The following is a 25,797-nucleotide window of genomic DNA, read 5'->3' on the forward strand; positions in this document are numbered from 1 at the left end:
TGTTCATTAAAAAGAAGACGTTTTGAGATATGCCTTTGACTTCTCATTTACACCCAGGGCTCTCTGAAGCGTTCTGAACCAGTTTTCTCAACACCTGCAGTCCGTAAAAAAAAAAAAAGGTCACCCTGTCTGCTTCTTTCCGAGAGACGCGTCAGTTTCTTTACCTCTGGTCGTGCGAGAGGTCCATGGCCCGGATGCCGGCGTCGCAGCCCGGGTAGATGTAAAGCTGCTTGAAGTCGCACGCCTGCCACACTTCCACAACTCCGTTATCGCCTCCTGTCACCAGGTTCTGTCCGTCGCTGCTCAGCAGGATCGCCTAAAAAGAGAGAGAGAGCAGTCAATAAAAGCACAAGAGCAACGGTGTGTTGTCGTTTGTGAGTAAATACGGGTGCGATTAAAGGATGTGGCTCAGTCGGAAATTCTGCGGTCGATCCGTGGCCTCTACACTCGGTGTCCTTGGGCAAGATTCTGAACCTCAAACCCCTTTGTGTGAAAGTCTGTATGTGAATGGGCTGATGTTGATGTCGTATAAAAGCTCTTTGAGTGGTGGGAAGACTAGAAGGGCACCGTATCAATGCAAGTTACCGTTTATTGACGCATGAATGGACCACAGATGATACGACAGTCTGAACTCCTCCAGCCTTACCCGTGTGGAATCGTTGACCTCCATCTGTCCCAACAGTTTCCCGTTGATGCTGAAGTTGCAGAAGCGGCCTCTCTCGTAGTTAATGATGCAGTGGCCCTCGCTGGACACGGAGATGATGCGAGGCCGCTGACACAGCTCTGGACCCTCCAGGGCCCTCAGCAGGTCCCCCGTGATGGTGTGGACCAGGCACGGGCCCTCTGAGGAACGGGGTCAAAGATAGAGAGGAATCCTTAGTTTCAATTGGACGTGTTTGGGTCTGGTAAATGTGCTGAAATATCAGCTTAACCGAGAAAAAAAGAACATTTAAATGTCTCTAAAGGCACAGATAGATGTATTAAGACACACACACACACCTTTAGACCCACTGATGACCAGTCCTAGCTCTGCACAGACAGACACACACACCACCTCGTGGTCGTGGCCTGTCAGTACTGCCCTGGGAGCGGGATAGTCACCTGGAAGAAACACCAAGTTAGAGACACCATCAACCCTCCGGGAGCCGTATCGTTTTTCATGGACGAGGAACTGACACATTCACACGTTGTTTGTTTCCACCAGGTCAGCACTCACTGTTGTTGGGGTTGTCCCCAATAATGTGGTGCCGTCCACTCCAGTACCACAGAAGAAGAGTGGCGTCCCTGGAGCCCGACACGATGTAGCAGTCTCCGCCGATGTAGGACTCGGATCTGGCCAGACACGTCACCACATCCCAGTGGCCGAAGACTATCTGGGTCAGTTTTCCTGCGGAGAGGAAGATGCACAAGTTAAACAAGCAGATTAGAGACGAGAGTGTCAATAAATCTCTGGACTGATGAACACAGAAATGTTCTGTATACCGAGCACTGTCAAAAAAAAGAAGAGAAAAAGAGAGTTCTCAATCTAGATTCATTTAAATGCATCAGTCTTCCCGGTCCACTTTCAAACTAGAACCTCGGACAGAATCACAAGCGACAGCGTACATTTCGACCGCACTCGATGCTCAACGTGGGTCTCAACGAGTGGGAAACACACCAGTTTCAGTGGAGTAAACGCGGAAGCTCTTGTCCCAGAAGCCGCAGACCAGGATGTAGCGGTTGTCGGCGGTAACCACAAAACAGTGGGTGTTGATTTGGATGCTCTGGTCCACGAGGTCAGTGATCTGCCGCTTGTTGACGCCCGAGTTGTTCGCTACCACACGGGAGCACAGAGAGGTCAGAGGGGTTAACGAGGGCAAAGGAATGCATCCGCTCCACAAGCTGGAGCTCCAACCGCTCCGGATCTGTTCACCTCTCAGGTGAGTCGTGCAGCCGCGCACCCCCAGTGTGTCATGTGATGTGTTGATATAAAGCCCATGACTCGTTTCCTTTGTATTACAATGATGTAAAGCTAAAAAGACAAATGCAGTCTGCTGCTGGGATGTGTGTGCACTGACCTATAAGAGGGTCCATCTCAATGGGTAGGTGATGAGCCTGCTCGAGGGAGTATCCCGGAGCTCCACGGAGGCCTGAAGGATGTAAGGGGCAAACACACACAGAGAGTCATACATACACACACACACACATCACGAAACGGAGGAGGATAAATGCCTCTCGTGTAATCCCCCTGGTCGAGGGCTCTGATGCAGGATTATGTAAAAAAAATAAAAACTAATTGCCTGAATAACAAGTCGCTTGAGCTGCCTTATGACCCTCCATAATGGCATCAGCACAATTCATTAAACACACCCCACTGTGCACATGAGGTTGTAAAAGGTGAATTGAGGATTTGATTGGCTAATATTTTCATGTCAACATGTGGTCAAAATAAAAGTAAAGATGAATATAACACAATTTAAATTGGCTCCCTAACTATCACGAAACATGAATAATTAATTTCATACAATGATGTCTCTACAGGCTCCCAGAGTCTTGATTTCATAGCTAATGATATGATTTTAATGATGTGATGTGTATGAAAATACTGTATTTCGAATCAACACATTAATTATGTATTATATAAAAAAATTGAAAAATGCTCATTACAATTTCTCAGAGCCTGCAAAGTGACATGGAACCAGCATCCTTGACAAATTAACACATTTATATAAAATATCAAAATTGTGCTGCTGATCAATTCTCTGTTGCTTGACCTCATTATCATGATCAATACACAGACATTAACATTCAGCCCAATCACAAACTCTGCATCTGTATAATCAAGCGATTTTAATAGTGTTGTTTCAATATTGTCAGAACGTTACTCACAATAACTAACATAATAATCCCGTACACGGTTAAGATTATGTAGCGCCGTGCTCTGTTCTTCATCGTGGTGCAGCTTGTAAACGCGTAACAACCGTTTCCGTTTTCCAGATGGCCGTCTCCATCGCGACACTCACCGACTGTGTTGTGCCAGCGGTTGACGGCAAACAGCCGGCTGCACGTGACGGTGACGGCCGCCGGGATGCTGAGGTGGGGCAGCGTGTTGGCTGCCACGTGAGTGACGGGGGAGTTGGAGGGGAACTTGAGCACCATGATGACGTCCTGCTGCATCTGATCCTTGAACATCAGCGGACTCTGGGGAAGGAAACACTGGTGAGACAGACAGAGAAAGAGAGAGGGGACAGAGAAGAAGAGGAGGAGGAAGAGGAGGAGGAGGAGGAGCGCAGAGCGGCGAGGGAAGGTCAGGGGAGAGCGACGGAGACGGAGGGAGAGGGAGAGAGACAGAACAGATGGGACGGAGGGAGGGAAAAGGTCTATTAGTGGGAGCACAGGGTCAGAGCAGGTACACACACTGAGGGGGGGGGGGGGGGCTCTCGGCCTATAGGAGAGGAGGCGGAGGCTTGACATGGATGGCTTTGATCTGGAGACACTGAGGCCTGGTTCTGCTGGGGGTGGCGGGGAGGACAGAGAGGCTAAAGCCAGAGAGGGACTTGCGTTGAAAAAAAACACACAGTTACATAACCCTGTATTTAATAATATAATAATATGTGTTTATGACTCGGAAAAATAAACCTCAACCTGTCTATAAAAATTGGAGAGATTGCGAAGAACGATGTTCTTAGAAACAACCGCTGAATGGTCAACATGCAACACATAGGTCTGGATATTTATGTTGTGTACTTCAGTAGCTCTTGAGCCGAGGTCTCGTATGGAGGTGCTTTGTTTTCCTCAAGCATGTACATCGAGGTTTTCTCACCAGGTGCATGGCGGAGGAGCGCGGTGGGTGTGGCTCGATCAGCAGCTGGGAGGGGATCTGCCCACACGCCTGAATCTGGGACTCAATCACCTGCAGTCGGAGAGACAGAGAGACGGGGTTAACGGCGGAGAGGAAGAGGAAGGTCACACACTTCGGACAAGGTACAAATCAAGTTTAGGAAAGCCACATAAGCCCCTCCCGTTTCCTTTGTTTTCCCTAAATATGCAATCTCCTATCCATCCCTCATCGGACCAAGCACCGGACTCGGGGTGACGTCGCCTTCTCTATATCTGGCCCCTCCCTCTGGAACTCTCTCCCCAAAGTCAACCGAGACTGAACCGACCTTTACATTTTCAAATCTTAAATCAAAACGCACCTGTTCAGAACTGCATTTAATGTGTGATTGTGTGCTATATGTTCTAATTGTTTTAATTTGATTGTTTTTATGGTATTTTAGTTACTTTTATTGTGTAGATTTTAGGATGTTTTAATTCAGGTAGATTATTATTACAATTACTATTATTATTATTATTACTATTATTATTATTATTATTATTATTTTGTGTTTCTTTCTGAACTTCTTGCATGTATTTTGACTATTTTCTCAGACTAGAAACTATTTATCTCAGAGCGTTACATTTGACGATCAACCCGATGCCATCACGTGATCGAGTAGACGGCGTTCCCCGTCACGGAGAAACTCGTGGAGGTAGATTTCTGCACTCATCGTCGATGCGTTGCCGTGGAAACCAACCTCACGTTGCGAAGCGTCTGCATTGTCGAGGTTGATTGATCCCTCGTAGGACAAGAAGTTGAACACGTTGAGGGAGCGAACGGCCTCCGGCCCTCGCTGCTTGTAGCCGAATATTAGATCGATCCACTGGTGGAGCTGGCACGACACGAACTCGCTCTCCAGCGCCTGGTGGGGGTAACGCAGAGAGTCAGTGTGTCTCGAAAAGACATCAACAGAAGGAACACAAGCTTTTTTTTTCAGAGGCTTTGTCTCTCACCATCCGGTTAATGCGGACAAAGTCTTCCGGTTTCTTGGCCCAGGATGGAAGCTCCACGTCACACGCAGAAACTCCATCATCACGCACCCCGAGCTCGTACTCGTTACTGTTCACGAACAACTCGGGCAAGTAGTAGAACTCTGGGATCAGCTCCTGGTAGACGCGATGGAAACACACAATTATGACTGGAATTAGTAGATTACACAACACACACATTATGACCATCAGGTTGAGATCCAGGGGGTTAGACAATGTGTGAATGTTTTCACTCGTCATGCATTTACATATCTTCAAATAAAAAATAAACTGAATAGCAACATTAGGTTTTCCACAAAAACCTTTTAACCGAATTAGTAAAAAAATGAAGAAAAAAATATATTTTCAGAGCTTCCTGTTATTGTTTTTTCAAATGTTTGTCCCGATACGTAATTGTTTTACACTGATCTAAACCTTGAATAAAAACAGATTTGCACTTGAATGGCACTTACTCATTGTATTTTTTGTAGTTTGACTTTCTTGAAGAAATGTTTCTTTCTTGATTCTTGTTGTTCTGAGTTTGTACTCATGGTTGCTGCACTTATTGTAAGTCTCTTTGGATAAAAGCGTCCTCTCAACGTAATGTAATCTTAACTCATCTCTTCAGGACGACGTTCCTTCATCCCATCAGGAATAGTTACCTTGACGTCAGCCGTGTCCCTCTGGCAGTTCCTCCACGAGCAGCCGATGCCGGAGAAGGCTCTTTCCGGATGGTCGAACTTGTTATCGTTGGCGTTGAGGAAAAACGTCGTAAAGGGCTCCTGCAGAGACACAGGCAAACTCACTGGATACAGAAGCCTCGCGCTCTTCTCTGCCGTATGCTCGTCCGGCTCTCCGGAGGTTAGAGTCTTGTAAATGTGTGAAGTTCGGCAGGTGCTTACTATTCTGAGCATCCACATCAGCGTTGATTGAGCTGTGGAGTACATGGTGGTGTAGTGGTGAGACGGCGTGCTGTCGTCATCCCACGTCTCGTAGCGTTCTGCGTAAAACGCAGCTCGCTTGGGATTCAGGGCACCGATTGGCTGGAGGAAACCAGAGAGAAATCATTGGTTTGAGTCAAAGACGACGTAAGAAAATCCCACATTGGTGTCAGAGAGCATGTCAGACATCTTTAAAACAGTCAACACTCGTTCTGATCCTCTGTAGGACGAGGGGAGGCAAGGAATTATATCCATGGTGTTATGATGGGGCTTTGATTTGTTCTTACTCTCATTGTTACCTTCGCATTGAAAATGCAGAAGGTAATGTTTTGATCGCCGTGTATTTATTTATTTATTTATGTATTCATGTATTTATTTATTTATTTATTTGTATGCGTGTTATTCGCATAAGTCAAAAAGTATTAAACCGAATCGCATGAAATTTGGTGGGATGATTGGTTATTATCCGGGGACCATTTGATTCGATTTTGGGATCGATCGGGTCAAAGGTCAAGGTCATGGAAAGGTCATAATCTTCTTTTTACCATAGCACGGTCAATTTTTATCCAATTGACATGTAACTAATGCCAAAATGTTCATAAGTCAATGCCCAATCCTGTGATATGCGAAGATATGCGCTCTACCGAGTGCCCATTCTAGTTGACATTGTAACGGTGACTTTTTACACTCTGTTTGGGTTTATATAATCTTCTTGGTGGCATCCATGGAATTAACTGGCAACAGTGCTGCGTGTCAGAGTGCTCTCACCTTGGAGAGGTCTCTGAAGTTGCCAGGTAGAGTGAGGTCGAGCTCCTCTGAATCGTAGTTGGTCAAGACCCAGGGGAAGATGGGGTACTGGTTCAAATCATTGTACGTCCTCCCTGCAGAGAAAGAAGATGGATGGATGAGAAAAAGAAAAAAACATCGTTCCATTATAGCTGCGTCACAAGATGGTCTAATATGATGTCATCATTGTTCTGTGCGGTTCTATCTTAGTTTGGGTTCTACACTCACACATGATGGCGGTTCGCTGCTGGAGGCTGAAAGAGATTCTGGTGAACCTGCATGATTTCATCTAATTTTATGTGGAATCCGACCAGGTGGCAACGATGACAAACATCAAGAATAACTATATATATATAGAGAGAGATATATAAGATAAGATAAGATACTCCTTTATTAGTCCCACAGTGAGGAAATGTCAGGATCACAGCAGCCGGTGCACATTAGAGCATTAATACAAATAAAAGATAAAAAATAAAACAGAAAACACAATAACAAAACTAAAATACTAAACACTAAAATACTAAATATACAGAGGAAACTAAATATATACACATGCAGGTCAAATAAAGTCATCAGCAACACATTTAGACTGTTATAACCAGGTAAAAGTTTCTCTCAGTAACTGTAATACACGCTACAATATGTCAACTGTAAACTGCAACCTAAACCTCCGAGCCTCATCAATAAATAAGGCTGAAACATCTAATTAATGTGACTAACTCCCTGATGCGAGCAAATTGCTCCACTAGTGTTACAATTACGTGGACCAGGGTTTTGTGTTAGTGTGATTAAAGACATTCCCAACAGGGAAAGTCGTAAACGCACAAGCTGTTGCCAAACTGCTGCGCATCCACACATATAAGGGTTTCAACTCATTATCAGTGGTTGCCATTCATCTACAGCAGATGTGTATTTGAAGATTATTCTGTGTTTCTATTACATACATATATCAAAATATATATATATATCTATATATATAACATATTGTTTTATTTAGCTGCAGTATTTTCAATTCCTCACCAGCTGGTGAATTCAATATATTGAAGGTCACACAGGGGACTGTTGTTATGCAAACGGCAGCTACAAAAGGTCTTATTAAAATCTTGCAGGTTGTTTATCTGGGCGCTTCAATTATGTATTTTTATACATTGGTGTATCTATTCATGCACACGGAGAGAAAGTTCTGGCTCCGCAGTTATTTTTAAACAACGCGGAACAACAAGAACTGTCAGAGCAACCAGAGAAGGTCACATCAGAAAAATGTCAACATGACACAGTGGAAAGAGAGACCATGAAGGAAACAGGAAATAGGAAATAAGAAGCATTCTCTCCGCTAATTATTGGTTTGGTCTGAGAACAAAAGATGGCTACATTCGACAGGGTTGGGTGTTTTACCGTTTATACATCATTTAGAGCAGGGGTGCTCAATACGTCGATCGCGACCTACCAGTCGATCGCGGCGTAGTATTGGTAGATCGCATGACATTAAAAATAATAGGTAGGTAGGTAGAGCATTTTGACTTGGTCATTCTATAAGTATCTCGCGTGCCGAAAAAGTGTGAGCACCCCTGATTTAGAGGCTATAAGTTCCACAACGAGAGCTCAGGAAGAGTGATTGAATGTGGACTTCACCTGCAATCGTGTTGAGGAACATGAGGTACTCAAAGTTGGAGATCTCTCTCCTCTGCCAGCGCTGCGTCATGTTGGATGACTTGAAGAGCTGACGAGGGGTGGCCAAGGAAATCCGCCTGGGAACAACGCACACACTGAAGTTCATAGCGAGAAGAAAGACCTCTCCGACACACCGTGGTGACGGAGCAGCTGGTCACACCCTCCACCCACCTGGCCTGTGGCAGCCCGTAACTCGTTCCTACCCCAACCCGTGGGAGGCTGTAGACCACCCGCTTGACTGTGGCCTGGTCGGGGAAGTTAAACATCACAGACGCTGGAGAGGGGAACAGATAGTCAACAGACATAATCACTCACCATGACAACTGGTATCAAACAGCATCCTCGATACTTCATAGTGGTGATTTTTATATGTGTGGCTGCGATGCAATATACTGTAATTCTAAAGCCCGGGCAGTGTTAGTGTTCTTCATTTGAACGGCAACACAGATTGAAAGAATCAGTGTAATAACATTTGGGATAACAATGACAAAGAGACACATAGTGCTTGAAGGAACTCTGCAGACTTACTTCTGTTGGCCATGAAGACCTCGAGGCCGGTGTTCTGCAGCAGGTTGCGTCTGGAGAACACGGCCCGGATCTCACTGAACATCCATTTCCCATGCAGACCCTCTGAATAGGCCAGTACCTTTAATTCAAATTATGCCAAAATTAAATGGATCGCTGAGTGAAAAAAGCAGAAAGTAAAAATAAAAAGTAACTTTTCTCTGTAATAAAGGAAGATTGTTCTTACTTGAGGATCGGTCGTCTTGAACGTCGGATCCTCTTCATCCACCTCAAAGTAGATCTCGGTAGTCGTGATGGACAGAGTGCCTCGAGCCACCACCACCGGAGCCACCAACTGAGCTGGAGTACTCAGAACCACTGGGCCTGGACACGTGTATTACATAGGTATTACTACTTTCATAGCACCGATAGGCACACGGCACCCAACAGTCATCATCACACGCAACAGATAATTAATAAGCCCTGTAATCGAGTAGTTTCATGTGAGTTAAGTTGATTATTTATTTGCTTCGTCTACTTTGCGTACTATTGTGAGCAACCCCTCAGGCAAGTGAGACGTCAGAGAGGAAGTATTTGGTCTCGCATCAGTTTTTTTGTAATTTATGATCCATTTTTCTTGGGTGAGATATAATCAGCTGGATGGTTAGTGCAGCTGCAGAACTTTCAAATGACTTGCCTTTGGAGGTAAAAAGTCTTGGATGGAAACGTACTAAAAACAAGAGCCATAGACAGTTTACTGTTCAATTGAACTGTAGCATGGTGACTATGTGTGTGTGTGTGTGTGTCTATGCGAGTGCATCTTACCAGCGAGGTTATCAATCTCTTTTTCCTGCAGCAGGCTGACGGCGTCATCGTCTCCCTCCAGCATTAGCTCCGACTCTGGGTTCTGCGTGACCACTGATTGGCTGCGGTAAGTTTTCTTTGACTTAAGCCCCTCCTCGTCTTCATCTGTACCTATTTCGAGTGTTTTTAATTGAGTTTATGCAACAACAAAAAGTCAGATGATTTGTACAGTACGACACGTTGACATTTGTACACATTCCTGACCGTATTCCTCCAGAGCTTTGAGTGACATATCGGCGTGAGTGGATCCAGAGGCGTTTCTCACAAATCTTCTCCTCCTCCTCAGGTCGTCCTCCCAGTAGTCGAGACGCCAGAAGTCATGTAAGTGGCTGAAGACATAAAACAAGATGAGTCATTATATTGGAGTGGGGGAGAGACAAGGTTTTTGGGTCTTTTTCCTCAAGGACAATAACATGCGAGTTAAAGCGGAAGTTAGATTTGAATTCTACGCTAGGACACAATAAAGAGGGTCTAAAGATTCCTCTTTATTGGGTAAAAGGGAGATATTTGAACATAGGGGTGATTTTGGCAAACATTCCCAACTCTAAGGCTTTAAGATAAAATATTTTTTTTTTAGTATTTCCTGTCGCAATGTAAAGGAGGAAATGCATGAGCTGAAAATGGAAACTATAAAAGATTTTTTGCATTGGTGCCAGTTCTAATAGATGAATTGGGCGAGTATGGCATGTCCTCATGTAACCCGCCATCTGTGTTGTTTCAACTCAGACAACAAAAAAACACAACACATTATGTAATGTTGACTCATTATTCTTTTCTTTTTTTAAATATGCCTTGTTATTGGTCTCCAAATAGATCATGGCTTTTTTCCAGCAGCTACACAGAGCTCAACTCTAAATATATATATTACTAAACTGTTACCCCTGACTGCAAATATAACCTGATCAATGTATTATTGGCTCTGATTATAACCGTCTAGACTTAATGACACGGTCTGACAGAGAAAGGTAAACATTATTAATTAGGACTTGATCGTACACCAATGCCTTCAATTTGCCTCAGTGATTTACATTCATAAGTTATTTATATTATTAGCGTGCACAGACGGGTTATAACAGCAATTAAGTGATCAAGAGTAACGTTCACCGCAGCTTCCTGTTTGTTTCTTTTACACCTTCACAATGATAATTTATTTCCAATGTTAACGGTATTATCTCCAAATTCATGCAGATATTGTTGCCGAGCGTTCGCAAAAAAAAATCCCAAATACTAACCTAGTTCACTAACAAAGTAACAAGCACTGGTAAAAAAGCCCTGAATTAATTATGCATATCGAATTTGGCGATTGGCGCTTCATCCTTACAATAAAATGTAATATTATTGAGACGGCTACTGTTAGCCATGAAGTAAACTTGGACCAAAGCGGTTGCCGTAGTAACTGAATGGCAATGAAAAGATCTCTATAGAGCGACGGTGATTTATGAGGAAAACACGTGAAAAGCCAGGTTTAGACATGCAAGTATGATTGAATTCTCATTAATAATGATATGCTGATGTACAGGCAAGTTAAACAATAGAATCAATGTCAGAGCACTTCAGATGCAATAAAAAAAGGTGCAAAAGGTGAAGCATAAACATTGTTCCATACAATTTACTTCATCAACAGTGACATGAAGATGACAGGCCTCGGATGCTGCATCATGGCACATGCCCTCAAATTAAATGACATGTCCTTCCCAAGCCTGGTGAACGTGTCTGTGAGTACGCTGAACATGCAGATCAGTCCTCACAGCTACAAGGCAGCAACCATGTTAGGATTCAGCTGCCTATGTGAGCTGAAGTTTAACCCTCCTGTTACCTTTCGGGTCAATTTGACCCCATTCAATGTTTAACGTCGGTGTTCTTTGGGGTCAATTTGACCCCAGGCTTTTTTTCACTGTGTCAAACATATAAGAAATATCAACTGTTTTATATATTTAAAGGGCTATTTAGGTAGTCAACAAACAAACATAAAGTACCTCACACTTAAACTTGGGAAACAATATTAATTCTAATAATTTTCTGGAGGTTTTAATTGCTGGGGTCAAATTGACCCCGAGGGTAACATGTTCGTAAATGTGAAGGTAACAGGAGGGTTAAATGAGACCTAATTGCTTCATGAAGCATGTCATCTTTTATATATAGTAAGTCTTTTATTTCAGCACTGATCATATCCACGATCTGGAAACTTGTTCGGAAATCAGATTTTCTGAGTCTGTGATGTGAAGCTCTACTGGCTTTGTGAATGTATGAAGTAAATGATCCGACTTTCACACAAATACAGAAGTAATTTCTACTGGTAATGACATTAGCAGTGATGGGTGTGATGGACGGCACTGATGACATTTCCTCATTATAAGCAAGAAGCGCTCCATGCGCCCTCAGTCGATATATAACGTCTGCTCTCAGATGACATCCAAACAACAACAACAATCTAAAAATAAAAATTTCCCAGAGCAGAATTTGACAGGAAGTGCCTCGCGTCTCCCCCTCACCTCTGTGACATTGTCCCCCACGCGCCGTGCTTATTGGTCAGGATGTTGAGGATCTTCTGTTTCAGCTGGTTAGCGGTCACATGATCTCTGTGCTTGGAGGCGCTGATGAGGTGATCGCACATTTTCTCCTCCTCCCTCCGGTCCGCTGCGTACTGAGCACAGTTGGACTGCAGCAGAGAGGGAACTCAAAATCAGCGACAAACAAGCATCATGACACACTGTGACTTTTCACCTGCAGGCTTATTATATGTATCACATATATTCATATTGTTACCTCAAATTCTGCATGCTTGTGTACGTCCTCTGCCCTCTGCCTGTTCAGGATGAACTCAGCTTCATTGGCGACACGCACAATATGATCCTTCATGGCGTGGCACAGAAGTCTGGCGAGAGATCGACGAGGGTGACAAACATTTACAGGCAATAGAAACCATTAAACAAAAAAAAAATCTAATTCTCGACGACAGGGAATGTCAGCAAGTTTCCATCGATGTGGCAACCTTTTCTAAATGACACCAATAAGACAGGTCCATCTGCTGCTGAAGCCTATGTGTGTATGGGTAAACAACATATTTAAAATCTCCTTTTTTGGGTGCATATTTATCTTTTTTTGAGTTGTACAATACATTTTGGATTAAAGCAGGCACTGTAAATAGACATGGTAACAATCTAATGTTCACTTAATGGCACTATGATCTGACTTACCGTGAGGGCTCGACCATTACCCATTACCTGTGGTTGCTAAGCGCTCATAACAGTGTTGATGTTAATGTGGAAATCACATTACCTTCCCTCGTTGATGAGCTCGATGAAGGCCAGTCCAGCGTTCTTTTGAATGGAGTTTTGCCACTCCTACGTGTGGAGGATGCATCACAATTAATATGGTTGGGGGGGTTATGGGTGTTGTCATATGGATGAAAACTATCACTAAATAGGTCATTTTATGCTGTGATTCATTTTCTGGAGTTTTGTTGGAAACTTTTTGTTGCCTGAGAACCTGATACCTGAGAATCACAATACTTCCTTACAAAAAAAAAATCCTGTGAATTGATTATTGCCACAAATAAACCCTGCGTATCAATTTGCAACATGGTCCACAATGGTGGGTATACATAATATAGTAAAATCCCTTTATCTGGGGCTTCACAGTTAGCTGATCAACATGGAAGAAGCGTCAATGAATACCGCAATTAATACAAAATGTGCTTTTTTCAAGAGGAAATATACATTCCTGTCATATACCAACATTATTCTAAAGATATATTAGCAAAAAAATTGCAAAGAATAAGGAGGAAGAAACATCTTAAGAGCTTTCTAATGCACCCTCTAAGAGGAAGTGAGTGTTTAATGTGTCTGTGCATATTAGAGGGGAGGCTTCTGAACAGTGTTGTTCAAAAATATAAGAGCTCCATTAGCTCCACTTGCTCTCAAGGACATGTGGGACGATCTCAGGTTACACCCGCCCCATCCAGAAGATCGATATCTGGGCTAGGGTTCGCTCTCCCGGGCCTCTAATGGCAGACAAGGCCGGAGCGAGGGGGGTAACACTATACATGCTGACGAGCAGCCGGGCAGGAGAGTGGAGGGGAGGAGAAAGGAGAGGGAGTGGTGAGAGGACGGTGGGCAGTGTGGAGAGTGGGAGAAGATGAAAGCAGTTTCCACCCTGGAACACTCTGTTAAATGGGACCGGTGAAGCAGTGATGGCATGGTAGATGGTGAAAGCAGTGAGAGAGAAGAAAGTGGAGACCACAGTGGTAGAGTGGAGTAGAAAAGGGAAAAGGAGTGAGGGGCTCCTCGAAGAAGAAGAGCTCCTCAGAGGCAGCCAACAAAACAGACAACAGTTGGGAGACCGATTCGTGATACAGAAGGAAAAAAAGACGCCGGCGTCTCCAGGGGAAAGCTTTGTAGTGGTAAGTACCTCTCTGTTGTCACCTTGTCTTTCGAGTGTTATTAAGGAAAGCCAAGATACTGGCTTCGAATGGAAATGAGATAAACAACCCCGAAAGACATAAATTAAGCTGCGATGCCTTCGGTTCTCATCAGTAAAATCGAGCCAGACAGGTTTATGTGCCTGTGATTGATAGGGAAGATTATCGTCGTGGCCTTGCTGTTGTTGAGGGGAAACGATGGCGTGATGATGCATCTGAGTCAATATTATATTACATCTGCAATGCGCTCATTACATCGTCAACGCTGCCTCCTCGCAGGGCAGGTCGATAACTCAACGGCTTCCTGTGTGCGGCCGACTCGGCCGTTGTTATGGCTTTAGAAACACTTCCAGGACAAAACGAGATGAACGTAAGGGTGAGTGAGTCAGGCTTATGCTTCGGGGCGAAGTGGACCATATGTGTGGGGACGGCAAACCGAGAGAGAAGAAGGTGGAGGGTTACCGACCTGAGAACAGAGCAGCATCACGAGCTCCACCACCGACGTGCTCGACTTCATGCACACCAGACCTGCAGCGCGGAGACAAACAGCAGTCAGGAGCCTCCTCTTCCTCGTTCTCTGACACACAAACACACACACACTCCGCCGCGAGACACACACTATATCATCAGAAGGATTCACTGTAGCGTCAGCGGTTGGCGTTCTTTTATACAGGTATCGCAGTCGGGTTTATAAAACAAGAAAAAACAGCATGCTACAGAGAAGACAGGAACAATCAGGAGAGAGAAAGATAAGGAAGAGGATGGTGGGGGAGGGAGGGAGAAGAGGGAGCGGGAGGAGAGGAGAGGAGATGAGTAGAGAGGTAGGAGAGGAGATGAGAGGGAGCAGGAGACGAGGAGAGGAGATGAGTAGAGAGGGAGAGGTAGGAGAGGAGAGAAGAGGAGAGGAAAGGAGAGGAGAGGAGAGGAGTAGAGAGGGAGAGGTAGGAGAGGAGATGAGAGGGAGCAGGAGAAGAGGAGAGGAGAGGAGATGAGTAGAGAGGGAGAGGTAGGAGAGGAGAGGGAGGAGAGGAAAGGAGAGGAGAGGAGAAGAGAGCAGAGGAGATGAGTAGAGAGGGAGAGGGAGGAGAGGAGAGGAGAGGAGATGAGTAGAGAGGGAGAGGGAGAAGAGGGAGCGGGAGGAGAGGAGAGAAGAGGAGATGAGTAGAGAGGGAGATGGAGAAGAGGGAGCGGGAGGAGAGGAGAGAAGAGGAGATGAGTAGAGAGGAAGAGGGAGGAGAGGAGATGAGAGGGAGCAGGAGAAGAGGAGAGGAGAGCAGAGGAGATGAGTAGAGAGGGAGAGGGAGGAGGGGAGATGAGAGGGAGCAGGAGAAGAGGAGAGGAGAGGAGATGAGTAGAGAGGAGAGGAGATGAGAGGGAGCAGGAGAGGAGAGGAGAGGAGATGAGTAGAGAGGAAGAGGGAGGAGAGGAGATGAGAGGGAGCAGGAGAAGAGGAGAGGAGAGGAGATGAGTAGAGAGGAAGAGGGAGGAGAGGAGATGAGAGGGAGCAGGAGAAGAGGAGAGGAGAGGAGAGGAGAGGAGTAGAGAGGAAGAGGGAGGAGAGGAGATGAGAGGGAGCAGGAGAAGAGGAGAGGAGAGGAGAGATCGACATTGAGACAGTGGATCACAAGAACAGGACACCAGGAAGCAGGTGGGTAGAGGGAGGATCACATTGAGTACGACCTCTAATACCAGAAATATTAATAATTGAACATAATCTGATTCACGAGCGTCATCGTCTAGCTAGCTGTTGTGAAAAAAAAGTAGTGAATACTGACTTCATACCTGCTCGACGGATGAGTGAAGCAGCCAGCTCACAGACACCCACTTCCTCACTCACTCTCAACTCATCACATCCACTCATCCACTCCCACTCTCCCACACTCTCTCTCTCTCAGTCTTTCTCTTCCACAAAGGTCGCGGTGAGGGACAGTGAATGGGGGAGACTCCACAGAGACGCCAGTGAGAGCAAAAAGGAGCCGTGTACAGCACCTGTACCTTCTATGAGCAGTTCCTGCCCATGGCTACCCAGCAGCGTCCGAGACAGGAAGGGAGCAAAGTCCACAAAAATCTCCCTCAGCAGGGGCGCCACTTTCTCCAGAGCGCGCTCCAGCTTGGTGGTGATACTGTGGCAGGAAACAAAGTCAGAGGAAGATGAAGAGAAATAGGAGTGAAGGTAAAACACGCAACATAGAGATGACGTCAGACGAGAGCGTGAGGAAGGGACAAAGGACAGAGGAGAGGAGACGGGCTGAGATACGTTTACCGGAAAGAAATAGAACAAGTGTCTGAACACAGAAGACACATTTACTGAATTAAAGCGTATGTCATGATGGTTTGTTATGGAATCTTTATGCCTGGGTTCGGAATAATTTATGCGAACATATTTTTAAGGCTAATTGTTTATCAAATTAGCATTGTTGGATGGGTGGAACTGGAAATGCAATAAAAGCTAAACCTTACATTAACCCTCCTGTTACCTTTCGGGTCAATTTGACCCCATTCAATGTTTAACGTCGGTGTTCTTTGGAGTCAATTTGACCCCAGGCTGTTTATCACTGTGTCAAACATTTAAGAAATATCAACTTTTTTATATATGTAAAGGGCTATTTAGGTAGTCAACAAACAAATATAAAGTACCTCACACTTAAACTTGGGAAACAATATTAATTCTAATAATTTTCTGGAGGTTTTAATTGCTGGGGTCAAATTGACCCCGAGGGTAAAATATGTTAGTAAATGTAAAGGTAACAGGAGGGTTAAACTGCACTAAGAGAATATTATATGTTTTCTGTCTTGACTTGCTAGACATATTAATATAAGTGCTTTTGTTTATAGTGAAATACGTCTCACATATATGTTCAGTTAAAAAATGGAGACGAGTAAGGCAAGAAGTTTATATAGCCAAGCGTACTAAAATATGGAGCCGTACTGTGTCAGCACTTGACTTCTGAAACAGACCTTAGTCACCGGTGAAAGTTGCAGATGGGTGAGTGTGGCAGCTGTCTCTCATTTGGCCTCGGCTGCTGACTGATTGCCAATCGCCAGCAGCCGAGGCCAAATGAGAGACAGCTGCCACAGTGACATTTGCAAAAGTTACAGCGAAGGGTTAAACATTTATTTTTTAAGCTGGTTTAAGCAAAGTGTTCAAGGTGACTCAGTCTGATCTCGAGTTTTGGGTAAGTGTGAGGAGGCGGCCATGCCCGGAGTCACAGAGCTCAAGAATATGAGAGGCGCTAACTGTTGAAGCTGTTAGCATGGATGCCATTCTTGGAATAGTGGTGTATAGGGTGTGTGTGGGTGGAGGTGGAGCGTGGGGGGGGGGGAGGATGAGCATCTCCTTGCCTAAAACACTGCCCTGCGTCTCGGGGAGCTGCCTGGAAGCCGGCCAGAGAGCTAAAAGACTTGAGCTCGGGGGGCGTCTGGCCGCTGCGCGGCGCACACTGCGCCACCTCGCAGTGGGCACTGCAATACAAACACACACACACACAGATTAGAATAACACACACACACAGACGCACGCACCCTCTCACGTGCGTGTGCACTTTTTAGAAGCACACGTAACTGCACATATCTTTACACACTGTAAGGAGATGTTACATTGACATTAAGGTTATAGTACAAGCTGCTACAATGTTCAGATATTATTTGTTACATAACATATTGCAGATCAACTTCTACTTTAATAGCGAGAGTCGGGTGTCTGTACGAGGTGTGGAAACACAACTAAAGCACCGATTTATGTTTATGGCAATCTCGGTTACATTTTTTCACAAAAGTAATCCAGCGAGACGGCTGATAGTTTCATACTCTACACCAGGGGTGTCAAACTCATGTTCACCGTGGGCCACATCAGCATCATGTTGCCCGCAAAGGGTTGTAACTGTAACATATAAACGTATAGACGACTCAAACATATTGTTAAATAACTCTCTTTGCATTTGATTATTGTTTATTTGAGTGTCGAAATATTGTACATAAGAAATGTTCTCTAATATTATAACATTAATCCATTTAATTTGAAACCTTCAAAATATAAGCGCAGGATATTTTTCAGCGATTTCTTTAAGAAATGGTGATCACATGTCTTTCAAGTGGTCAGGGGCCACAGAAGATTATGTGGCGGGCCGGATTTGGCCTGCGAGCCTTGTGTTTGACACCTGTGCTCTACATAAAATATTGATGTGAGAGTTCCCACAGATTGAGTAGTTTTACTATCTCTCAGAAGGATATGATTATTACTCGATAACAGCTTTAAAGAGCAATATTGGAATCAGTCCAATATCCTTTTCATGGCTGATAACTCAACGTGGAACTTCTATTTGTGTGACTTAGGATTTCTCGTAATGTGTCAACCAGTACAACTGTCAACGATCAAATTTGCAATTAAAGTTCCGTATTTTTGTTTAAAACATGGTTAATTAACATAATCTAACATGTCAGCTTCTACATTGTCCCCGACGTTCTTTAAACATTATTTATGATTAATTACGGTATTGTTCCCGGGGCCTCAAAAAGCACGTGGGTGCACCCCAGTTGTCCCCAATCTAACCCTGCTGTGTAATATCAGTGATGACTGTGAGAGTGAGCGGCTCCTGAGAATACTTTTGGGAATAATGCAGACCTAAGTGTGAAAATGACCGGCACAGAAAAACAGACAGATCAACGTTAAAAAGAAAGAAAAAAAAAGATAACGGGAGGGGGAAAAAAGAAGAGCGTCAGGAAAGTGAAGGATTGAAGCGATAAAGAGCTTCGCCACGTCGAGAGCTCTGACCTCATGTTCTCCATCGAGTCTTCTGGCATGGGGGCCACCGTCTGCACCGCCGGCAGATTCTTACTCGTCGCACCGTTTACAAACGACGAAGAGGAGGAGGAGGAGGAGGAGGCAGAGTCCGTGGCACCTAGACAGGACAGGAGAGATTGGGATCGTCGTGATACGAATCGCGCGGGACCGAGATTATCTCGCGGGATAACAACGAAAGAAAACGGCATTAATGTCTCGGTCGGACGCGATAAAAAATTCAATTTGGACGCCGTTTCAGCCGACGTGCTGCGGCTTGTCTCCTGGTAATGGGCCCCCGTTTGTGAAAATAGCTTTGTGATCAATATACAGAATCCACTTCGGGGAACTAATCCCTTCATTCTCCATTATTCATGGTTGTTATAATGGATCTGCTGAGTATGATGCTGCATGGAAGCAGCACTGATCTCTCCATGTCAGCTGATGTGTATTTGATTCTTATCTCGTTCTCGGGTCAAAGAATATCGAATATCTAAGAGGCTTTTCTCTCTTTTTAATTTGTATCGCCTGTTTGAAGGGTGCATTAACGTTCTTGTCAACGGCCAAGATATTTAACACTGGCTGTATGGTCTTTATTGATCTGGATCTCTCACAAAGAAATAGTCTAGAACTAACCAAGAAAGCATCTGCCGATAAAATTAGTCTCGTGTCTTTTCTGCTTTGTTGTGACTGAAATAACTCTCGGCTTCATGTGGCGTTGGAATGGCTTGAGGCTTTTCACTCAAACAGCGTTGTCATACAGCGTCTGGTGTCTGTCTGCCGTCGATAGAACGGCACATGTGTGTTTATACTGTAAGTGCACTCTATCCCTCACCTGTAGTGTTGATCATGCTCTTGGGCGTTGTCGTTGCAGCCGCAAAAATGTTGGGTGTGCTGCCGGCGGTAGCTGCGCCGCTCGTCGTGGGCGTGCCCACCGTGTTGACTGACAGGCTGCCGGGCGGCGGCTTTTTAACCGGAACCACAACACTCCTGCGAGAGGTGGGACACAAAGGCGTCAGACAAACCTGCAGCCACACTACTCGTTGTCAAAGGATCCTCAGTGATCCCTCGGTCACTGGTAACTGTTGTTTTATGTCACTATAGGAGAGAGCAACTGAAACGGTACCACATCAAATTCAGTTAATGTGGCCTTTGTTTGGCAAAATAAGTTGTACCTCTAACTCTTTACCTGTCACAACTAAGTTGTTGAGCAAATACAACAATTATTTATCGTGGTAAACCTTATTTTTTGTACATACCATTTAAACATTTGACACAGTTGACACCATGAGGGAGCTAGATCGAAATGTGTATTCATCACCAAAATTATAGCACGCTTTTTGAAATACATGAAATGATGCTGCATGATTTGCACAACAACTTAGATAACATATGTTGTAAAGATTTCAACGGGGTATCTTCCCCTCTAGTTCTGTTGGGCTCTGTATGAATACATTTTTGTTTAAAAACACTATTCAATTGCAGTTTGTCAGTAACTGCGTATTTGCCATTCGTTTCACGCCTGCCTTCTCGGGCCAGACAGAATCATCCGATGGACATCTTGGAAATGGATATGGAGCCGTTCGTGATCTATTATGCACACTGTCATCAATCAATAGCGTAGCTCTCAAGGACTGGCACAGAGCGGGATCAAGAAGACTAAGTGATGCACAGAAGATCCAAACAGGGCATCACTCAGTGGAGAGTCTATATCTTAACAGCTCGGATAATTTGGTTTATGTCCCGTCACGTCCTAATCCTTCATAATTCAGTAACAATATCTCTATCCCGATAAAATTGAAGTCTGGAAATCAGTAAAAAAATGGTAATAATGAATTAAGTCATGTTTTATTAATGTAGCATCAATGCTAGTACAAATAAATCGTTGTTTTTCTGTTTTCTAATTGAATTCTCAAATGTAACGCGTCTATTCACAAATATGAGAAATCTATGTGATGGCTGGCAAGTAAAGGATATGATGTAAATGATACCAAGAAGGTAATTTTCGAAATACGAATCAATTAATTGATGTATGTGTGTCCATTGTTTTAGCAAAACTGATGTACAGCAATTTGATCAATAGCAGTAGGCCTACACTAAAATGGATCAACACAAGATCAGTATTTGTCTGAAAAAAATAAAATGGATTATTGGTGGACGTGTCAGGCTGTTAATGACTCTGATATCTCTGTCTGGTCTTCTGCCTCCTGCAGGTCAGACGGTAGCCGTGACTGACCTGTCGAAGGAGTGGAACTGCATGGGCAGCATGGGGTGTGTCTTCAGGGCGGGGTCTGGGTGATAGGGCGTCGGCCCAGACTCCTGTCCCAAATCCCCGCCGTCCACTGGAGCCGCCACCAAGCTCTTCAGGATCTCCTACAGGTCAGAGGGAACAACCCGTCCGGTGACCACAGGGCTCAAGTTGTGAGGAGTTCAACGGCGTACATCTTCGGCTGCTTTGTAACGTTCTTAACTGAATGTTTATGCCATGCAGGGTTCACACAGCTTTGAAAGAGTTCACTTAAAAAAGGTACCTAAACCAAAAATGTACCATCCCGAAGCCTTTGTGATCGCTTAGGAAAATTGTTACTATAAATGCAAACAGAATTTCTTTATACACACAGGAATTAATATATACACTACCGTTCAAAAGTTTGGGGTCACTTAGAAATGTCTTTATTTTTCAAAGAAAAGCACTGTTTTTTCAATAAAGATAACATTAATCAAAAATACACTCTATACATTGTTAATGTGGTAAATGACTATTCTAGGTGGAAACGTCTGGTTTCTAATGAAATATCTCCATAGGTGTATAGAGGCCCATTTCCATCAACTATCACTCCAGTGTTCTAATGGTACATTGTGTTTGCTAATCGCCTTAGAAGACTAATATCTGATTAGAAAACCCGTGCAATTATGTTAGCACAGCTGAAAACAGTTATGCTGGTGATATAAGCGATACAACTGGCCTTCCTTTGAGCTTGAAGTTTGAAGAACAAAATGAATACTTCAAATATTAATCATTATTTCTAACCTTGTCAATGTCTTGACTACATTTTATATTCATTTGAGAAATAAAAGTGTGATTTTTCATGGAAGACACGAAATTGTCTGGGTGACCCCAAACTTTTGAACGGTAGTGTATATTTATATTTTATGAAATATGATGACAGGATTGCTTCATTTAAAAAAATGTAAAAAATCAAGAGTTTTTCTTTACATGATTGTGGAGATTAAACACTAGATTAAGGTGAACACCAAGCATTTTTTAAAAGACTATATTCAAATTCAAGCATATTCCTTAACTTGAAAAGTGAACTGTTCAAATTAAGCCTTAATCTAAACTTCAAGACTTTGTACGAAGCCTGTAGGCTATATGAGTAAGAACAGTGTCACTTTACATTTTACAACCTCACTGAAAGTTACATTTGTGGAAAGACACCGATGGTATACACACCTGGCATTAACATCTGCCTTCAGGTGATAAACCATAACACAGATGTGGCATGATCTCTAAAACAACATATTTAAAATCGTCCAAGGATACACGCCACATCAATAATGTAGAATAAATGTACCTCATGTATCATCCCTCTCTTTATCGCCAGGTCTCTATGGAGGACACACACACACTGACCTTAACATTGATGCCCTTGCTTGTTTGGCTGATGCTGGTGATGGACGAAGGCGGGGCTTGGCTGGAGTTGGGGTTGTGGGGAGAATCCAGAAGGCTCTCCTGTGACCTCCTGACGTCAGACAGACTACACAGCAGATCGGTGCCCCCTCCCCCGATGTCTCTGTCTCTATCCGTCTCTCTGCCCACCAGGCCCAGGCCGAGTCCCAGACCCATCTCTGAGCCGTTCAGGGACCCGGCCACATGGCCCTCCTCTCCGATGCCCGAGTCTGTGTGGGGGAGGCCGGCCCGTGGAGAGTCGTCCACGGGGGTGGGGGTCTGTTTGTCCCGGTCAGAGAAGGCTGTGGACGGGTGCTCTGGAACAACACACACAAAAATCACAACAACAAAATCTGTTTTTCTTCTTCTTGTAAAATGCATTCCACAAGACGTTGTGTGTTTATATTCGTTCTCAGCTCATTTTCTCCTGTTTGTACGCTTTGTGTATCTGTCAAGTAACACCCATCTTTCTTCCTTCTTCTCTTTTTCATCCTCTAATTGTCTCATATTCTTAACAACGCCATTGTTGTTTGTCTGAAGCGAGTATTCGCCACACAAATGCTAGAATGATGAGTCACCACCAGCTCATCCAAGATTACTCTCTAATGTTGGAGGATATTGCCAAAAGAAAAGAAAAAACAATAATCACCTGTACTGGTTGGGGAGTTTATCTCGTGGCGGATGCTTCTCCCTGATAGGCTGGTCGACCTGCCAATCTCCCGCTGGGGTTCCAAAATGTCCCGGTACTTAGATACCATGAGAACTGAGATAAAGTAGACGACTGCCAGCGCCAGAAACTGAGCCTGCTTACTGTCATCCTATGGCAGAATCACACACACACACACACACACATTTATTCAGTGAAAACCACACACAAATAAACAGGTGTTTCTCCTCTGCACATAGTATACACAACAAATACACATTACCACATCTCTGAAAACCACAGCTCGCAGACGATTGATGTCTACATCCTGCAGGAGTCTGTCTGGATCCTGCTAAATATGGGAGACAGGATGTCAAATGTGCTGCGCTCTACATACGTGCACGCTCCTGTGCATTTTGATGCGAGTGTGTGCGTGGTACCTTGATGGTGGCGGAGGAACTGTGGAGGCTGTCCTGCGACTTGCTGCTCGTTAAGGAGGACTTGCAGCTCCGGTCTCTCTGTCTCTGCCTGCACTCCAGACAGTTCCTCACTGCCACGCAGCACACTGATGGAAAGCAGAGGTGAAACCTGTAAGTATTTCACACTGGAGCTGGCTTTTTTCTTTTTTTCTCCTTTCTTTTTCGACATATTAAAGCATTTCTTTTGAGAAGAAGAAGAAAGAAGAAGAAAAAACGTAGTGGGTATAATTCCTACAAATTATTTATTGGCTTCTGTTTCTTTGGTCCCTTTGAGGTACTTTTGATGCAGCCCTGCTTTACCCCCGGGCGCTTCACTGCAGCCCGCTGCTCCTTAATATCGAGCTCAAATCCAGAGAAGAATCTCCCCACGGGGATAAATAAAATATAGATATATATTATATATTTTTCTTTTCTCCTGAAAAAAGCCCATGAAGCTGTGTGTGAGTCTAACGATATATATTCAAAAATCCATCTGGATACATCCAACTGGAACACACCCAGGCGGAGGCATTGCCTCATCAGCCCTCCTGACGACATGTTCTTCTCCGCTTCGATCTCGCTGAAGTTGAGAGAGCTGGCGAACACCAGCACGTCCACCATGGCCATGAGGCGAGACAGGAAGGTGACCGCCGTCTCTGAAGACATGCCCTGTGTCGCTTCGATGTTCTCCAACTCCGTCTGGAAAAGGGAGGATGGATACACACACGCTAGCCAGTTATTCATTGGCACACTTAGCATGCAAACACAATAAACTGGATGCTTACCCACTTCATTTTTTACATTAGAAGTATCCTTTAGAAAAAAGGGTATTATTCCTCATGTCTTACATGAGCGTGACCACAACAGTCATGGCTGGTTGTACCAACAAACAGGTAAAGCAACCGTGAGTATCATGCTCCTTAAGCCTCCTGTTGCCTTAGGGTCAATTTGACCCCATTCAATGTTTAACCCTCCTGTTACCTTTATATTTACTGACATATTTTACCCTCGGGGTCAATTTGACCCCAGCAATTAAAACCTCCAGAAAATTATTAGAATTAATATTGTTTTCCAAGTTTAAGTGTGAGGTACTTTATGTTTGTTTGTTGACTACCTAAATAGCCCTTTAAATATATAAAAAAGTTGATATTTCTTATATGTTTGACACAGTGAAAAACAGCCTGGGGTCAAATTGACCCGAAAGAACACCGACATTAAACATTGAATGGGGTCAAATTGACCCTAAAGGTAACAGGAGGGTTAAGTGAAAAACACACTCAAAGGATGAAATCTGGCAACATGAGGTGTTCTACACAACACACAGGAAGTACAGCCTGATGAACACACGGGTAATGGCAACAGTGGGGTTGTGACAGTAGCAGTGTACAGGCTAACCCAATCGCTCGCCAATAATGTATTTCATGGAAGATTAAACAAAGTCCCTATTTGTTGACACCAACCAAATCACCAAATGCCCAGTATATCTACATTGACAATACATCTTAAGGCAGCAGGGGTTCAAACTTGCAAACCAAGTGTGTGGTTTGCCGCGTCTCTGCTTCAGTAAGCAGGATGTGCGGGGCTGCGGAGAGTCGGCACAGTGCAAGCATCTGGAGGCTCGTCGGAGCGAGTCAGCACACACATTTGGGGGGAATAACAGACACACAAGGTGAGGACAGAAGGACTTGGGCGGTGCTCTTAGCTCTTCTGGTGATGGTGGGAGTCTTAGGTTCTTTACGCACCTCTCCCCCTGCGCCTCCTCCCCCAGGAACAGGGGTCACCTCCTCTCCCTTTGACCCCCTCTGGGGTACGGCTCCTCCTGCCTTCTTTAGTGTTGATACAAATGGGACAGGCTTAGCAGGTGCAAACCCAAGGACCTTGAGGATCACTCTCATGCTTTTTCCTCTCATAAAACATCTGTTTTCACCTCTAAATAAATCTTCTCACTCTAATTTTTTCCAATTATCGATTCGGCCTTTTAAAAGTTTTCTTCTCCCCTTATTTGTATAATATTCTAGCCACTTTAGAATATTATACAAGGTGTATGTCTCTAATCAAAGTGTATCTTGTTCAGTATATTTAGTTCCTATAAATGTGAGAACTAGATTGCACTGAGACAGAGAAGTCAATAGATACAAACAGTATAAGGGAGAGTATTGATCAGCAGCAAAGAAGCACAACAAATAGAAACACTATGGATGCCAGTGTAATTCACAATGGTAAATAAACCCGA

The 25,797-nt window shown here is 44.2% G+C and overlaps 1 protein-coding gene across 10 annotated transcripts in view; it reads right to left on the minus strand.

Annotated features, from left to right (window-relative positions):
- The window catches only part of nbeaa (neurobeachin a), a 105,266-nt gene that overhangs the window by 2,280 nt on the left and 77,189 nt on the right, over nt 1-25,797 (minus strand). For 2 of the 10 annotated variants that reach the window (XM_056407939.1, XM_056407930.1), the window contains 33 exons: nt 24,083-24,263; nt 23,547-23,671; nt 23,390-23,458; nt 23,110-23,278; nt 22,425-22,777; nt 21,027-21,163; nt 19,626-19,780; nt 18,785-18,911; nt 17,356-17,475; nt 16,003-16,136; nt 14,480-14,541; nt 12,873-12,937; nt 12,360-12,468; nt 12,086-12,252; nt 9,798-9,922; nt 9,555-9,704; nt 8,977-9,113; nt 8,754-8,871; nt 8,397-8,499; nt 8,187-8,302; nt 6,537-6,649; nt 5,730-5,870; nt 5,490-5,609; nt 4,813-4,965; nt 4,557-4,721; nt 3,803-3,892; nt 3,003-3,195; nt 2,058-2,129; nt 1,658-1,813; nt 1,217-1,387; nt 1,000-1,101; nt 647-843; nt 165-316 (listed from right to left, as the gene is read on the minus strand). In XM_056407939.1, the coding sequence (XP_056263914.1) occupies nt 165-316; nt 647-843; nt 1,000-1,101; nt 1,217-1,387; nt 1,658-1,813; nt 2,058-2,129; nt 3,003-3,195; nt 3,803-3,892; nt 4,557-4,721; nt 4,813-4,965; nt 5,490-5,609; nt 5,730-5,870; nt 6,537-6,649; nt 8,187-8,302; nt 8,397-8,499; nt 8,754-8,871; nt 8,977-9,113; nt 9,555-9,704; nt 9,798-9,922; nt 12,086-12,252; nt 12,360-12,468; nt 12,873-12,937; nt 14,480-14,541; nt 16,003-16,136; nt 17,356-17,475; nt 18,785-18,911; nt 19,626-19,780; nt 21,027-21,163; nt 22,425-22,777; nt 23,110-23,278; nt 23,390-23,458; nt 23,547-23,671; nt 24,083-24,263 (4,547 nt within the window). Of the gene's footprint in view, nt 1-164; nt 317-646; nt 844-999; nt 1,102-1,216; nt 1,388-1,657; nt 1,814-2,057; nt 2,130-3,002; nt 3,196-3,802; nt 3,893-4,556; nt 4,722-4,812; nt 4,966-5,489; nt 5,610-5,729; nt 5,871-6,536; nt 6,650-8,186; nt 8,303-8,396; nt 8,500-8,753; nt 8,872-8,976; nt 9,114-9,554; nt 9,705-9,797; nt 9,923-12,085; nt 12,253-12,359; nt 12,469-12,872; nt 12,938-14,479; nt 14,542-16,002; nt 16,137-17,355; nt 17,476-18,784; nt 18,912-19,625; nt 19,781-21,026; nt 21,164-22,424; nt 22,778-23,109; nt 23,279-23,389; nt 23,459-23,546; nt 23,672-24,082; nt 24,264-25,306; nt 25,391-25,797 lie in introns of all 10 variants that reach the window. The other 8 variants (XM_056407923.1, XM_056407901.1, XM_056407908.1 and 5 more) reach the window with 8 other exon arrangements.

The sequence above is a fragment of the Pseudoliparis swirei genome, chromosome 3 (genome assembly GCF_029220125.1).
Source record: "Pseudoliparis swirei isolate HS2019 ecotype Mariana Trench chromosome 3, NWPU_hadal_v1, whole genome shotgun sequence".
Lineage (NCBI taxonomy): Eukaryota > Metazoa > Chordata > Actinopteri > Perciformes > Liparidae > Pseudoliparis > Pseudoliparis swirei.